This window comes from Botryllus schlosseri, chromosome 9, assembly GCF_051294905.1.
Source record: "Botryllus schlosseri isolate E-star chromosome 9, Bs_hap1, whole genome shotgun sequence".
NCBI lineage: Eukaryota > Metazoa > Chordata > Ascidiacea > Stolidobranchia > Styelidae > Botryllus > Botryllus schlosseri.
The window spans coordinates 8,159,282-8,176,318 of record NC_137244.1 but is presented as its reverse complement, the minus strand read 5'-3'; the positions used below and the strand labels follow the sequence as shown (position 1 = coordinate 8,176,318).

The 17,037-nt window shown below is 41.5% G+C and overlaps 2 protein-coding genes and 1 long non-coding RNA gene across 3 annotated transcripts in view; all 3 read left to right on the top strand.

The window, feature by feature from the left end:
* Positions 1–17,037, top strand: part of LOC145447147 (uncharacterized) — a 286,300-nt gene that overhangs the window by 194,084 nt on the left and 75,179 nt on the right. The window lies entirely within an intron of this gene.
* The window catches only part of LOC145447125 (uncharacterized), a 469,805-nt gene that overhangs the window by 390,346 nt on the left and 62,422 nt on the right, over positions 1–17,037 (top strand). Inside the window, exon 6 of the mRNA XM_080325546.1 lies at positions 8,092–8,216. Within this exon, the coding sequence (XP_080181672.1) occupies positions 8,092–8,216 (125 nt within the window). The remainder of the gene's footprint in view (positions 1–8,091; positions 8,217–17,037) is intronic.
* On the top strand, positions 1,567–5,188 carry LOC145446918 (uncharacterized). Its single transcript, XM_080325286.1, has 3 exons — positions 1,567–3,371; positions 3,440–3,514; positions 3,598–5,188. The coding sequence occupies exons 1-3, from the start codon at positions 3,209–3,211 to the stop codon at positions 3,945–3,947; spliced, it is 588 nt and encodes a 195-aa protein (XP_080181412.1). The 5' UTR covers positions 1,567–3,208; the 3' UTR covers positions 3,948–5,188.

Here is a 17,037-nt window from a genome sequence, read left to right as displayed (position 1 = left end):
TGTCAAGTAGAAGTAGTTCAATCTTCCAATCTGGAATATAGCCTGAGAAATTTCGGGGCTGTTTTCACGGAGTATCCACATTTAATTTTCACAAAAGTTGAGTGAAGCCAAGAATTTTCGTCGCGCTTCCCGCGCAGTGGATACGGAGTTACCAGTATGATTTCACGAAAGTATCAGTGAATATAATTTAGGTCGCGGGTTGGCGTGGTTCCGTTTACACCATATTGTCGCCCTTCGCCCATATGAAATAATTCATCACAGTATATATGGCTCATCATAACGTTTGAAACTGATGATGTTTCGCAATCTAGCATTTACTTGTCATATCGTAATCTAGCATGTCCATGGCGTGTCCTAATCTGGAAACGTGGACTCTGCCTTTTTTTTAGTTTTAGACCTGTTTCAGCACACCACCTTTGAAACTTTCTGGACTAAAGGCATGAAATACATGCTCCACTTTTAGAAGTAGTATTAATATATTTCACTTTTAATTCCCAGTATCATATACTTTGAGATACAATTAATATCACTTCTTTTGTCTGGATAACATACATGTTGAAGTATAAAAGCAAGTGTAGTAATGCCTTTAATTTCCCGAAATAAAGCTACACAATATGGCATTTTTACGGTCCACCATATTTTTTATTAACGTTTACTAATCGCGCAAAGTGTTTAAACCGTATCCGATACAACTTCTCCGTATTGCTCTTCGACTAAACTACGGGCCTTATAATATGGGGGATGGCGATGTACCATGCTATTTTCTAAAACGTGCTATTCGAGAAAACAAAGGATTAGTATCGCATTTCCATATCAATACTATCATGATGTTGATGAATGCTTATGCTATCGAAAATTGGATACCTGTTGGTATGCATCCATCAATATGAATCAAGCTCGTCACCTTTCGCATAGCTCAATTTGCACCTTTTTACAATCCATGTGAACGAATTAGGATCGTTTTCACAACTACTTACTTACTTGAGTACTTTTAAAGTCAGTCAATTCTACTTCTACTTCAAGTAGTTTTAGGTTGCTCATGGAAGAAGTACTTCTACTCGTACTTTGGTAGATTTTTTCGTCGCTACTTCTACTTCTACTTTAGTAGCTTTCTTGACTACTTTGACCACCTCTGCCCGAAACCACTGGTCGGTTCCGCCCCATCGAATCCCTCTTTCCTCTACTGCAGGGAGCTAGGGAGTTTTAAGGAGCGCGTGGACGTCCGATCAAAATCGTAGTGAAAAGGCTAAAAAACAAGCAATTAAATCGTAGATGTACCACAAATCCGTTCATCGTCACCCTACGATTAGGATCTAAAATGCATGTTATCCTCACGCATAAAAGTAGGATTTGTTTTTGATAACCAGCAGATTTTGGGAATCAGTGAATTAGGGTGGAGACCAAAAGTTCCGCTAAGCGGCTGTTGGGCGCTTAGCGCGTTATTTTAGACTTACCGGTGACCAAAATTGTGATTTTGTTAAATCTGCGACCGCTAAACCTCAGATCCTTAAACCACCTACCCTCGCTGGTTTAACTGTAAAGTCGCTCATTTATCGCGGAATGCGGCACAAGCTCACCTGATCATTTTGTAATTTTAACTGAACTTGTGTGACGTGACAGATACGAGATCGCATTGCGTTGTTATTGTTGTTGTTTCTGGTACGGCCGCTGGGCCGCAGGTGATCTACACTTCAGGAGTCCCGCAGTACTTTCATTTTCTTCAAGTCGACTTTGTTATTATTTAGTTATCATTCTGATACCGTAGGCTATCGCACCATCATCCTACGTAGTAGTAGCCTATCATGTATAACAGTTGGACTTGACTATTTCTCAACTCAGGAAGTATATTATATAGGTAGTTGACAGACATGGACGTACTTGAGCTTTTGGATGAATTATGCGAGGAGAGTAGACCACAACGCTGTTACCTGGTAGATTTGAAGAATCCACTCAAAAAATATTCAGATTCGGAGTTCCAAGATCGATTTAGATTTTGCAAGAAATCAACCTTGGATATTTTAGCAGTAATTGAAAGCGATTTAGAACTGAACCAGCACAAGCATGCTGTGCCAAAATTACAGCAGCTACTACTGACATTGCGATTCTATGCAACAGGTCACTTCCAACGTACAGATGGCGACTTGATGGGTGTAAGCCGCCAAACTGCAGGACGGGTATTACACAGGATTTCGAGGTGTATTGCGAGACAGAAATGTCAATTCAGCAAATTCCCTGTCAATTTAGATCGAACAAAGGCAGATTTCTATAAAATCAGTCAGTTTCCATCGGTAATTGGTTGCATAGATTGTACTCATATACCCATAGTTTCCCCAGGAGGAGAATCAGCCGAGGTTTATCGTAATCGCAAAGGTTGGTTTTCGATTAATGTCCAGGCAGTCTGTGATGCGAGTAGGTCATTTACGAATGTTGTTTGTCGGTGGCCTGGAAGTTGTCACGACAGTCGCATATTTGAAAATTCAATAATTCGGGACCAATTGGAAGAAGGATTGCATGATGGGTTGCTTTTGGGAGATGGAGGGTATGCATTGCGCCGGTATCTGATGACTCCAGTGTGTGCACCAGCCACAGAAAAAGAGCGGCGTTACAATTATGCTCATGCAAAGACAAGATCGAGGATCGAACAAAGCTTTGGAATTTTGAAGCAGAGATTTCGCTCCCTCCGTACACCTTTACGCATGGCACTGGAGAATTCACACGCAGCTATTGTCGCAATCTTCTGCCTACACAACTTTGCCATCGCAACACACCAACGTCTGGATGATGATGATGATGAGTACTTGGAGGATTTGGTCGAAGCAACAGCTCTACCCCCTTCAACCGCTATAACGTTAGGCAGAACTGTTCGAAATCAAATTCTGCAAGAGTACTTTTGAATTACATGTACATGTACAGTTGTACACTGTACAATGTACATATTCTTTATTTGTACTAGGCTATAGCTTTCAGTTCAGTTCTGGATCAGTTCAGTTCTGAAGTTATCAATGTTTATTTTGCATTTTCAGCAGTTATTTAGAAACAACAGGAGAGATGAATAGGAACAGATCTATTAATTACACCCGGAGCGAGAGACAATTGTTGATCGAGTTAATGAAAAAATATAGGGAGCTGGAATGTAAGAAGACAGACAGAGAGAGTCAACAAAAAAAAATGCAAAGCATGGGCAGAATTAACTGTAGACTTTAATGCGATGGGCCGAGAGTGTCATCGTACCACAAAGAACTTGCAATCCTTGTGGAAAAACATGAAGACTAAAGCGAAACAAGATATTGCATCAAGGAAACGCGAGCTTAGAAAAACAGGGGGAGGTCTTATGGATTTTGAACCAGATCCATTAAGCAGTGAAGTTGAAGGTATATGTAAAACAATGTCAGGGATATCCTGAAACTTCCGTGTTTAAAAGAAAAAAGTTTTATTTCAGCATTAATACCGCAGCAGATATCATGTCCTACGAATGAATATGACGACGATAATGATACATTCGTCGATGTTTCATGTGAGTATAGTTTCATAGCTTAGCTATATTGGAAATGTTAAGTAAAGGCCTTGTCATTAACTCATTATTCCATTCGTTTACAGTTCAATTGCTTTCCGATGGCCCATTGAATCAAACTGGGCAAATTTCTGATAGTTTTCTTGGTGTGAGCCGGACCAGTGAGCCCCGTACTTCAGGCCACACTACCGCAGGCTTTATGTGTCAGACAGCAGATTGGATCGGTTCAGAGGCTGCGATAACTGATGATCGTCCCACACACTCGCGGAGGGGAACAACGATGAAACAAAAAATATTACAGAGCCAGTTTGCAAACCTCCCGCAAGAAAATAAACTGAGGGAAGAAGAGAGATTGCGTCAAGTTGAACTCCATCGAATACAGATGGAGTATTATAGGTTTAAAATTGATGTAATGAAGAAGCAGCTGGAGAAATGAATTTTCTAGCTAAATAGTTTGTCTGTTGATCATATTATTTTACTGTTGTTAATTTTGAGTTGTTCTTGAATTTGATTAAATTGCATCTATCGACCAATGACAGAGTATTGCTTTCTCTTTGCGTCGTCAACACGAATATCAGGTAAGAGGGAAATATCTCGTCACATCAGCTAGTCGGAAATACCATAGACCTGTAGACCACAATGCTGTATCAGCATGAATATGAGGCAAATACCCCATCTATCCTGAAGAAACGGTGATGAGACTAGGCTGCACATATTCATATATTATTGGTTCAAAACACTGCAGAACATGATATGGTGTAAAGTTAGAGGGAGTGGCAACACTGCTGGTGGCAACTACTTGGTTATCAAACAGCAATGAAGCAAATCAATCCAAGTTAAAGGACATGTTCCAGCCAGTCCATGTTCGTGCAGGCGATATCGATTGTATTTTTTCATACAAAAACAAACAGTGGTATAGTTGAGATGTTTTGGTACAACGTCGTTTCTACTGTTCACTCCGGTTAACGTCAAGGCGGCCGTCATGGCAACGGCGTTGCAGGATGACGTATTTCAAGCAGTTCGCGAGCGCGTGGATTCATGAGTCAGCACATTTGTTTAATTTTCAGGTTCCGCTAAACCAGTCACAGTCATTAACATTGGTCACCGTTTAGCTAAGAATATCAGACTGATTTACGTGAGCGTGTTTTCGGCGTTTAGCGTCTGTTTTAAGGTAAAACTTTTGGTCTCCACCCTTAGAGTCCTATTCTGTGGATTTGGGATAATGATTAAGCAGTTTACTGATTTTAATATCGGAAATTCACTCAAAAAATGTATTCGCAATTGCGAGAGAACGTTTGAGTCCGTTGCGATGCTCTAGTCTAGGAGTGCGAAACCCGTGTAAGCTGCTCTAGAGCAGTGGTTCTAATCGGCCGGTTTGCGATCACGTACCGGTCCACGACATCTTTTTGCCGGTCCGACACGTATATTAAAAGTTCATACCTTAATTTCAAGGTGCCGAAGATATTGCCGAAGACAAAAAAAATATTCGAGTTGGCGTAGTCGGTTATTCCACGATCTTCGGTGCGAAAGACTGTAATCAACACTCGGCGGTATCACATTTATCTGGACATAGCAATTTTACCTCGACTCAGCAAACTCCCTACCGTAAAATTACATGAATCTGAATACGCATCATGATAATATTTTTAATTACGTACAAAACCCTCAAATGTCACTCTCTAGCAATGTTCCCTCTAAGCTGCGCACGTGCGCAAATGCGCAGTGCTGACACGGTCTCTGCGCACAGAAAATCTAAGTTGCGCACAAAAAATCCGAAGTGATGACCTTTTTTTTAGTCGTTACGCACTGTCTTCCAAGGGTCTGCGCAGTGAGTAGGTGAGTGTGCGCAGACGCGTCACAAATTAGTGGGAACATTGCTCTCTAGTACAGCGGTCGGAAACCTTTTTTAACAAAAGAGCCATATTGACCCTAAATTTTCAAATGTAATTCCCAATAACAGAGATAAGCATGGATTAGGATCAGGATTTAGAAAAACCGGATTCGGAAATTTTGATGGATTAGGATTTGAGATTGTTTTTTTAAATGCATTAGGATTAGGATTGGATTGACCGATTTTCGGGGAGATTGATGTCATGTGCCGAACGGCGACAAAGTTTTTCGTTCTACCAAAGTTACTTCGGGTAGTTTGGCACTAATTAGGCGTTTTATTTCCTTTTACAGAATTATAGGCAGTGGAATTTTAATTCTGAATTGGATTAGGAATAAAATTACAATTGGAATATATAAATATGATGGATTAGGATTAGGATTTGAAACTACGGATTTGGACTGGATTAGGACATAGAAATTTTAAATCCGCTCATCTTACCCCAAAGAGCCATACATCGATATCAACTGTTACGTCACAATCGAAGATCTGTGACGTAATAGAGGCACAAAAGCAAAGTTAACTACATAATGGATTCGTCACGTGCGCCATATATTCTGCATAAACACTGGTGTGATGCTATAACTGGTATAACATCAGCACTAATCTAGCGTGTTGCCAACAATCATAGACAAGGGTAAACGCACGAAATATAATTAACTGCATTGTCTGCAGTAGCACGACATTCCAAGGAATCGGTGCAACGTGCACAAGGGTAGCCTCAATTGTTACACAGTTCTACTGACAGTGACGCGCAGTTCATTCAGTGGCTCCATCCCGGGAAAAAACTTCACCGGCGAATACCATTATTAACCGATATCATTTGGTTCACTTAATCACTCAATTTTCAAATCCTGCAGCAGTAACATAACGTTGCGCTAAAACCTATATTTTATTGGCGTTGCGAGTTAGCAGTAGCTAACAATCGGGTTTCGGATGCCTATGTTTGAAATTAGGAATGCTTGCGATGTGAGGTACAGCGAATTATGACAAAGCATGGGGACCTGCGCGATAGCAACCTTCATTTTGCAACTATACAAATTATACAAACTTTATCAATTATCGGGATTGACCGATTAGATTTGTGTTCAGTTAAGACCCCCAAAAATTGAAGTATATATACTCTTAGAGAAATAAATTTGTTACATTGGACTGTTAAATAAGCAATTACCAGCTGGCAATATTTGACAATAATTTTGAGAATTTAAAAAGGGTATTCCAACTTCAAAGCACTTAACGCCCTTGGATGTGCTACTTTTTAACGCTAGAAAGACTTGTCTCAGCTACCACTAGAACAACGATTTCGATCGTTATCAAGATTTACAAGAAAAGTCAACAGATTGATAAATAAGATGCGAATTAAGTGGCAAGTTAATAATTTTTCTAAGATCCATATCATATCACCAAAAGAGCCATGTATGGCTCGCGAGCAATAGGTTCCCGACCCCTGCTCTAGTATAATATTTGCTAAAAAGACGGCTACATTCTTTACATTTTGGGTCGATTTCAATTTCTGAAGGTTCACTGTTCCACCAGATATATTTTTGAATTTTACCGGTTCACAAAGTGCGAAAGGTTGAGAACCACTGCTGTACAGCACTTTTCAAAACTGAAAAGAGAATGACTGCGGACTATATACTGCACTTAGTTTCAAACTCATGGACGTACGCTCGTGACATGATGGGATGCATCTTCGGCTCTACCCATGATAGGCATTCACAAATTGTTTTGTCATGTGCATGTGTCACATACCACTGACTTTACTACTAGTACCAACACGCTGGCTGAATTCCTTTCGGTATGTACATGAGTCGGTCGAAGATTATCCTGAAAGAATCAATATTGAAGTTCTGTAATTCTGAAATCCTCCCCATTCAGTACGTTAGAAATTCAAGGAATTGGGGATCTCCTCACAGCCAGTGAGTTACAGAAAAATATACCAACATAGAATATCGTACAACGTAGGCTACATTATCCGCAAACATGTGCAATGTGCATATGCCGGCATGAGTAGGCTAGCTGTCACATAATCTGACGTATCGTACGTTATACTATTGATTGACATTTGCGGTTGGATTTCATGAAAAGCATTCGTTAATCAACGTTACTCAGGGCGGTACTTGAAACCGGTAAAAGAATTCCATCAAATTGCGTGACCGCAGTACTTTGTGATATTCGCGTTGCGATTGGACGTACGTCGTAGGCCTACCTCCGTGGCATACCAGGGTCGGATTATATATATCGATTTTTAACAGGTGATAGACATTTATGGATTATATTTATGCGATAGAGCACTTGCCCAAATGGCGATACTAATATCAAAATATCTGATAGAGTCCATGTTTCGATTCGCCCAATCGACAATCGAAGATATCGTGTGATACACGACCTATGTTCTTATGAATTAGCAGTGACCTACTTGAACTGCGGCCGCTCGTGAAAGCGAGATATCGCTTTGATGATTCATTTGGCTACGGCGCACGAGTAGCCTATACACTATATACACAGTTACCACACAGCACTGTGTCAATGATGCGTTCGACCTACAATAGGGGACATGCTCACTCGAGGTATTCTGGAAAGATGGTTTTGCCTTCATATTAATTCGCTGCTAATAAAACCATCGGTGTAAAATACAAAATATCCCCGACACTTTATTGCTACATCGTTTTAGCCCTCCAAATTTTTTCAGACTCGATGGTCTTGCACCGTACACCACTTACAGTATTTCCGCGAGAGCTCTCAAAGTCACCGACCACGACAGCGAACTTACTGCGGAGGAGGTGGAATTCTCACCATGCATGACTTTCACAACCGGTAATAGATAGACTAGGCCTATATATATATATTTATATAGGGAGAGAGGGAGAGAGAGAGAGAGAGAGAGAGAGAGAGAGAGAGAGGGACGATGAATGGGACGTTTTGTGTATTTTTTACTTGATGTATTTGCGGCATATATACTCACTCTTGTAGCCTAGCAACGCATGACATACATATAGGCTAGCCACGATCTGTGCGCACTACATAAGCAAACCATGATGCGTGCATGATGTGCAATGCCCTCCAAAATCAGTGACAGACGCCCTTCAGAGACCCTTCTCGCATTTGATTTTCGAAAAATCGGCTTCGACCGTCGCAGTTGTGGGAAACATCGAGCCGATAGAGGCCCAAAGGACTGTCGGATGGCTTCAAACTCTTCAATCTTCCAAGCCTTTGCTCCTGACATGCGCTGGTCAATAATGCTCTTGGAAAGTGACGTCCATTTTGTATCGGAAAGACATGGATTGTAATTGGTCTTCGACATTCTGCATTTACTCGGATGTCCACTTGATCGACAGCCGACCTCGGTGTTTGTGGATCAATTCACGGAGCCGCAAATGAAGTAGCCTATGTATCATTGTTGTTTATATTATTAGAATCAAAAAGAGCAAGTGTTTGTTGTGTCCTCTCTCACGGCCCACGAGGTTGCACCGCTGGGTGTTATAGACAGGGCAGGACCCTTTCATTGTCGGCAACTTCGCTATTCTTATTGCCGTCGATGAGCCTTGCAATAAGGCTCCCGATTGTATCGAACGTGGGCTGTGTCTCCTCTTCGTCGAGGACTGGTCGCCTGATCGAACGCCTTCGAGGTCGAGGACTGCACACTCCTGATCCTCCACGAAGTTGCGTGCCTCAGTGAACTTGATAGCCCAGCACCTTCTGACCAGAAAACCGTCCTTGCTGTGGGTGACATTGTCCCAGTCCTCAGCTGAGCACCGAGCTCGAAGGCGTTCGACCAGGCGATGTAGCACCTCCTGCTGCTTCACGATCAGAAATCCAAGTCCTTGAAGCTTCGTGACGATGGTGCTCAGCTCTGTGGCCATGCGATCGAGGACTATCAGTTGGATCCACCACTGCGACGAAGGTGCACAGGCCGGACTTTTCTCGTTGATAACCTCGAGTAGTTTGGTACCGTGTCCAGTCAAGCAAGTGCTCACGTTCCTAATTGACAATCAACCGGTGTCAACAAACTTGGGGCAGGTACTTTTTCATCTCCTGGATCAAGTTCTGTTGCCGTCTGAGGTAGCCATTCAGTCCCATTGTCGTGTGGACGAAGTGATTCTTGTAGAGCTGGCGGTATTCGGCCTGCGCCACAAGGTCCAGTGGCGCAGCCCGCACCGCACTCACACAATTTCATACGCTGCCGCCTGTTCAACCCTTGTCGCCACGCCTCTGATCAATCCAGTAAGTGGAAGTACTTTTAGCGCTTCGGAGACCCCCTCTCACACACACATGCTGTTTCTTGCGTGTTTTTGTGAGTTCCCTGGTTGTTGCAACAGTATTTAAGCCGCTCTGACTCGTTTATTTCACTAAAAAAACTTAAAAAAACATCATTCAAAAAAGCTTATTTTTGGATGTTTTCAAATCTTATTTTTGGAGAATCTCCAAAATTAAAACCCAATATCCAAAAATAAACAGGCCTGGTCATGACATTTGGCATGGTAAGTCTAAATGTTAGTATCGACCGCTGTAACAAGTTTCAAGTTTGTCACTGAACTATGTGGGTGGTAATTTCGTTTCCTAAGTCGAGTGAGAGCTGACTGATCATTTATCGCTGAGAGATTTACGCAAAAGCCGCCATTCGTCTCTATTGATTTTAACGATGCTCCATACCTAGATCTGTCATGAGCTTTTGCACGGTACACGAACGCTGTGCCAAGTCTCAACTTTGACACTCAATGATTGGGGCAGTTATTTCGTTTTCGAGTTCGAGTATGGTAGAGATGTGTACAGATCTGATAATTTCCTACATCCAGCACCGTAACTGCCGCACCCCAAACCCCCCAATTGGGGGGGGGGCGAGCTCGAAGGGGGCCCAAAATTATTTTGTGAATTAGCATAAATTAAAGAGTTTTTTTTTAATTTATGCAACTTTTTCCAAATTCTTTCGCGATGCGCGCGATGTCAAGCTGCCAAACATCTTCAATATTTGTAGCCTACTCTTCCTCCAAGAAAAAACCACAAGATTTATAGAATTAGACATATCGGCGTTGGCCATTACTGCACCAAGACATATAACGATTTAGGACATATTATATGCGACTCCAGGAAGTGTGCCAGAACGATCGACAGTGCGAAAACTTTGGCCGAAAAGGACCGCATTTACGCTGTCCGAAAACTTCGTTATATATACAAAATACATATAGGTTTAATTGTCAATAGGCGCCTAAATGACTGGCGCCAAATGTTCCTGTCTTGGCAATCTGAACCTCAAAAGACAAATACCATCCCGCAGGGACAAATTATATGCCAGTGAAGAAATATCAATTTGAAATCGTCTGCGTCTTTTAGTTTAGTACGTTTGGGCTATTCTATATTTTTTGATATAGCAGACAGGAGGTCACGTCACGTCACATCATGTAACGAAGTCATACCAACGGGTCCGCCCGCCCGAAGATGTTTAATTATTATTTACGGGCCCTACAGTTTCCGGTAATTCTGATAACGGGAGCAGAGAGGACAAGAAATTGATAGCAATATATATGCAATTCCAGATCTTATTGACCGCTTTTATCATCATGAATTATCGAAAATTTCCACGCTTAGCGCTGGCTCACTAGACAGTACGTCTAATTTCGTGACAAAAACGAACAACGTGATGGGGGAGGGGGTGGGTTATCACCCTACCGGACCCAAAGACTCAATTTTTTTGGGGGGGCTGACGAAGTGCTGTTTCATTCCTGCCAACGGGTGTACGCCCGATAATATTGACCGGTTCAATCATGAACTATATAATTTTTTCGCGCCTCGCGCGTCCAGGCGGGAATACCTGACTTACTAAACGCACACCCAATGTAGATGACAAGTAGCGGGAAAGATTGGATTGGGAAAGGGGGGTCTGGGGGCGAAGCCCCCCATAAGTTCGGTTTATCACCGTATGGGGGGCCCAAGACCAACGTTTTTTTTGGGAAGGGATGACGAAGTACTGTTACGGCCCTGCCTACATCGTTGCGGATTTCATGCAAAAGCCGGTGACGGTCGGGGGTAATTTAGTGTGCGTTCCATAACGAGATCGGTGATGATATTTTCAATGGTATATGTCGATGATCGCATGAAACAGCTTACTAGGATTCTCGGTTTGCATTCAAATATCCACTTAATTTTATGTTCTCAAATGTTCATTTCACTGTGAAATTGTGGCCTTCAAACCATTTGCTTACAATCCCCTGTCAAATGCGATAGCTATTTTATTTTCGATGTCGGCTAACAGCTGATCACTCGATCGGCCTCTTCCTCAATATATTTTACTCAAAGTTCGGTGTTCGTCCGTCTGTATTGATTTTGACAGTGTACCATGCCGGAATGGGTCATGAGATTGCGTATGCTACTTCTCGATGATGTCATGTAACAGTGTACAGTAGGGCTGTTCAAAAATAACTTTTTTCTGGATTCCAGCCATTCAGTCATTAAATTGTCAGGTTACCCTAAAAAACGCTGCACACCAAATTTGGTTCAATTCTAACAAGTATAGGGCTCCGCAGATCCAATTATTTTTTTTAATTTAGGCAGGAAAAATGAAAATTAAAAAGTTTCAAAGTTTTCTGTCAACCCCATGAAATTGTTGAGCTGTCTTCAGAGACGATGCAAAACAAATTTGACTCAATTCCAACTGGTAGAAGCGGAGTTATCGGAGTTTTTCGTTGATAATCCTCGAATTATCCACCAATCAAGGATAATCCGATAATTATCAACGAAAAACTCCAATAACTCCGCTTCTACTAGTTGGAATTGAGTCAAATTTGTTTTGCATCGTCTCTGAAGACAGCTCAACAATTTCATGGGGTGGACAGAAAAATTTGAAAATTTTATTTTTGAATTTTCCTGTTTTATTTAAAAATTTTCATTGGATCTGTGGAGCCCTATACTTGTTAGAATTGAACCAAATTTGGAGTGCAGCGATTTTTAGGGTAACCTGACAATTTGATCACTGAATGACTGGAATCCAGAAAAATAAGATATTTTTGAACAGCCCTAGTGTACAGTTTACGGCTTTCATTCACTTATTTATTCGGTAATGTATTTTCCAACGGCGATTTCGCAGCAGACATATAGACACTTAGACAGTAAGCCGTATGTGTTGTGTTACAGCAGGGCCGGCCAACCCGTGGCCCGCGAGAAGGTTTTGAGTGGCCCGCGAGGTAATTTCCGAAATTAGTGATATTATCAAAAATGGATTGCACAGATTGTGAACTTGCAACGCCAACCAATAAGTTGATTAGTCTGGCCGCAACACTTGAAATGTGATGACTAAAATATCAGTTCCGACGCATTGGCAGATCCATGAATCAGTCACATTTTGGTAGATCTTCGTACACTACGATAAAGCAGAATAATTTGCGATCGATTTATCAAAAGTTAAAATGTTCTACACGCTTCTCGCAACATGTTGTCACTTGATTTCTTGCTTTTAATATTGTTACCCCTTCGCGATTACGAGACAAAGTGTCGTTCAGCATATATGCGACCTTACGTTTGCGCTTGCAGAAAGACCGTCGACTATGAAACCTATCGGCACAAAACGATTGACGCAAGTTGTTTGAAGCTTTCGATATTATTATGTTCAGGCGCCGAATATTCCAGTCATTGCAAACTGAGCCCAGCGATATACAGCAGGCCCGCAACACAGTCAAGTGACGATATTATTGACTTATGAGCTTCAAAAAATTTTCGCGCTTCGCGCGGCTGGTGGCCCGCGCCATAGCTCGTCAATCGAATGTGGTCCTTCGACTCAAAAGGTTGGCCACCCCTGTGTTACAGTCTCCAGTTTCAAGGCCAAAATCTCCTGCTGTTCCGAGACCGAATTTCCGAGGCTGTTATCCTCAGTTCTTCAGAGACCATTCAAAATGATGTTTTGGATTCAATATGACAGGCCCAAGCTATGAGATAGCAATGGTGTATTTGTCCGAACTCGTTGACCTTTCCAGTTAGGCTTACGCAATCTCTCGAGTTCCAGTCACTTCCATTTCTGCAGATAATTAGTCAGGTCAAGTGCTACCATGAATTGTGTTGAATCTCTGATCCTCGCCCTTTACACAATTGCCTTTAGAGCAAGAATAGGTCCTTATCAGCCTAGAAATTGTCCATTGATCCAATCGTACGCCGGAGGAAAACGCACTCGTACCTTTTCTTCAGCGTTTTCCATAAAAATGAATGGCTGACTTATAGCGGGGATAAGAACGCCTTGTTTGCTTTTATTGTCTTTTATTCAACAGTGCCGGTACCGGAAGTTATGTCTCTTGTTGGAACAATATTGGTTTTCGCGATCTGAAGCATTTGTCAGAGCGTGTGAAAGCACACCAAAAATCCCAAGTGCACATGGCTAATGCAGTTAAATATAAATTGTTTGGTAGAGTTGGTGTAAAGCCGCAGCTCAATGAAAGTTATAGTGTATCTGTCTGCAAGCAAGCACTATATGATCTTGTAGATAAGAATAGGCATATTATTGTTCTCTCTCGGGTGATTGATGCCATTAAATTTATTGGAGTTCATGAATTGCCCCTTCGAGGCCACGATGAGAAAGAATGCTCTCTCAACAGGAGGGGTATTTTTGGATCTAATTAAATACACGGCTTCTATAGATAGCATTTAGCTCGAACATCTCGACACCGCGACAGTAGCTAAGGGTACTTCAAGCACTATTCAAAATGATGTGCTTGATTGGATATATCACATTTATCTACGGCATTTGTTTTCCGAAATTGTTGACGCTGGAATTCTATTTATTCATTCTGACGAAAATACCGGCATTACGTGCATGTCACAGCTTGTAATTTTTCGGTTCACGAAATTGGGTATGCCAGTCGAACGATTCCATAGCTATGTGGCTGTTGACGAACGCACGGCTGTCGGAATTTCTTACGAAATAAAAATAATATTACTGCCCTATTCAGTTGAGTCAAAACTTATTGCGCAAACCTGCGACGGCGCAGCAGTCATGAGCAGGCATGGGGTGATTACTTCATGAATGTAATCGATTGCGATTACGACCACTTCTGAATCACGCGATTACGATTACGATTACAGCAAAATCAGGAAGTAGTCGATTACGATTACGATTACATTGGAAAAGTAATCACGATTACTCACGATTACATTTATTTTGCTTCTTAGAGCTAAACTCAGAACATATATTGGAAGACAATATAAGGATTGCGATGAAAAGGCCTAATGAGAAAACAACTTTCTTTTAATTGATGCGCCATTTGTTTGTTACGTCATAATGTACCCATTGCCCTACTTAACAGGGGACGGCATATCACACCATACGATTTGCATTCTTGCCAGGTCCGTAACTGCCGCACCCCAAACTCCCCATTGGGGTGGGGAGCGACCTCAAAGGGGACTCAAAAGTATTTCGTAAACCAACATAAATTATAGAGTATTTTCGAGATATTTAATTTATTTTAAAATATTCTTCGAGCTTCGCGATCTAAATGTCTCTAGATAGCTTGTAGTGAATTGAAATGCATACTTCTCTTCCCCAAGAAAAAGGCATGCATAATTTATAGGAATGGGGATTTTGTTGCCGGTTATTACCGCGCCACGACACACCAAAAGTCATGCACTTTCGGCCAACATGCGACATGCTATAGTAAAGAAAGAAATTGGTCGAAACTTTGGGTATGTGTCCATTGTCAATAGCCCCATTGGGTGGGTGTGACTAATAGTCCTGTCCTTCCGATCTGAGCCCACAATACAAATGCCACCTGGGGCATCCACAGAGGAATAAAGACATGAGAATTTGTGTGTGCGTCTCACGAAGGTTTTGTTTTAGTCTGCTACGTTTGGGCGACAACAATCTTTTGAACAGACCGGAGGTCACGAATCAATAACATACAATAAAGTCATATCATAACAACGTACCAGATGTTATAATAATGAATTACGTGTCCCTAGCTCTAAATGTAAACCTGGCCATCGGGAGAGGATCAAAAATGAAGAGTAATTTAATGCAATTACCAATATTATTGACGAAATCCAGTCTTCAACTTGAAAAATTGACCGTTCTATGGGGGCCCCAAGACCAACGTTTAAAGTGGGGGGCGAATTGCTGTTTTAGTCCTGATTCTAGCTACGACCCACGCTAACATGGTGTATAAGTGGACGGCTATGGCGGCAGGTCGAAATGTTTAGTAAAGAATTACGAAATAACGATTGGCCCCCATTCAAGGATAGTAATATAAGAATAAGATTAAGAATAAGAAAATAAAATTCTGCCATCCACATAATACAGATAGCCTACTGCAAGCTGCCATTACGAGAAACAACAAATAACGGCTTGGTTATGATATATATCAACAGCTGCTGATTTTTAATGCTTCGTTGTCGAAATCGTAATGTATTATTTGGCGAGTACAAATTTTCAAATCTTTGTGCAGTCAGTATACGTTTGTATGTACTACATAGGCCTGCTGCTCGCCAAGCAGCAGAGGTCAAACTGCATTTAACTAAGCATAACCAAACATACTATACATAAGTTACTATTTGAAACTAGGCAGAGTTGTGATCATTATCCTGTTGCGAGGGAATGGCGACTCAAGTGTATTGATAACCTGATATACAGCACGGCGGGTGTTCTTACAATCACACTACCATCTACATCAGGGGTGTCAAACATCCGGCCCGTCAGACGATTTCATCCGAAGCCATTCTGAGTAGATTGAAAATGCTTCTAATATCCAGCGCATTTCTAACGACTGTTGAATTTTTAGTAGGGATTACTTCCATCAAACAATCCCGCAAGACAGCAAATGTCGAGCATGGTCAGGTCACATTAAAGCCATCTGACAGTGGTATTGTATTTTAACTCTATACATCATTAGAAACAAAATCGGCGATATTAGCATCCAATTCCAACACTGGATTTCGAGTTCTATATGCCAAAAATTACCGAGAAATAGTTATTCACAGAAACGAAATCGCCAGTGCGAAACTGTTATATTCAAGTTACACGAAAATATACTTCAAATATCCGTGATCGCAGATTCGCAGTACTGTTTCCCTTCTGACTTAAAAGTTCCCGGCTTCCAGAGCTAACCGTATCCAGATTTCATATTAGCCTAATGAGCTAAATATCAACGTCCGAGTTTACAGTTATATATCCCTTGCAGCCCGGCTAAAACAAAGGGAGCATTGAAATATGCCAACTTATATTGCCGTTAGAGCAACTGTTTCAGTGGTAATAACTGCTGTATTTAACCGGTACATCATCGTAATTGCCAATTTTGTTGTTATGGTACTAACGGTGTTGCTAGAATAAAACCCATATGATCCGTAATATAATGAAAGTGTTCAAGTGAAATACCAGTCAATGGATTTCGAGCTAACACTATGGAATTATTTGAATAGTGCGGCCCACGAGCGACTTGGAGGTTTGTATCCGGCCCGCCATGCAAGTTGAGTTTGACAACCCTGACCTACATCGAATATGTATTTATATGTGCGGAGACTTCTTACGCAATGACGAGCAAAGCTAATACTTCTGACGTAATAATGAGCAGTGGCGTTTGTAAATCAGACGATTGTTTCTTCACTCACTTGGTATAATATATCTTCCTTGTTCACGAATGTTCAGTTTATGTCATAGTCCTTATACAAA

Excerpts from the sequence above, each read along its gene's own strand:
- LOC145446918 (XM_080325286.1), top strand. The coding sequence starts at position 3,209 with ATGGGCCGAGAGTGTCATCGTACCACAAAGAACTTGCAATCCTTGTGG. Across the intron at positions 3,372-3,439 it reads ATTAAGCAGTGAAGTTGAAG|CATTAATACCGCAGCAGATA; the intron begins GTATATGTAAAA and ends GTTTTATTTCAG. Across the intron at positions 3,515-3,597 it reads TACATTCGTCGATGTTTCAT|TTCAATTGCTTTCCGATGGC; the intron begins GTGAGTATAGTT and ends ATTCGTTTACAG.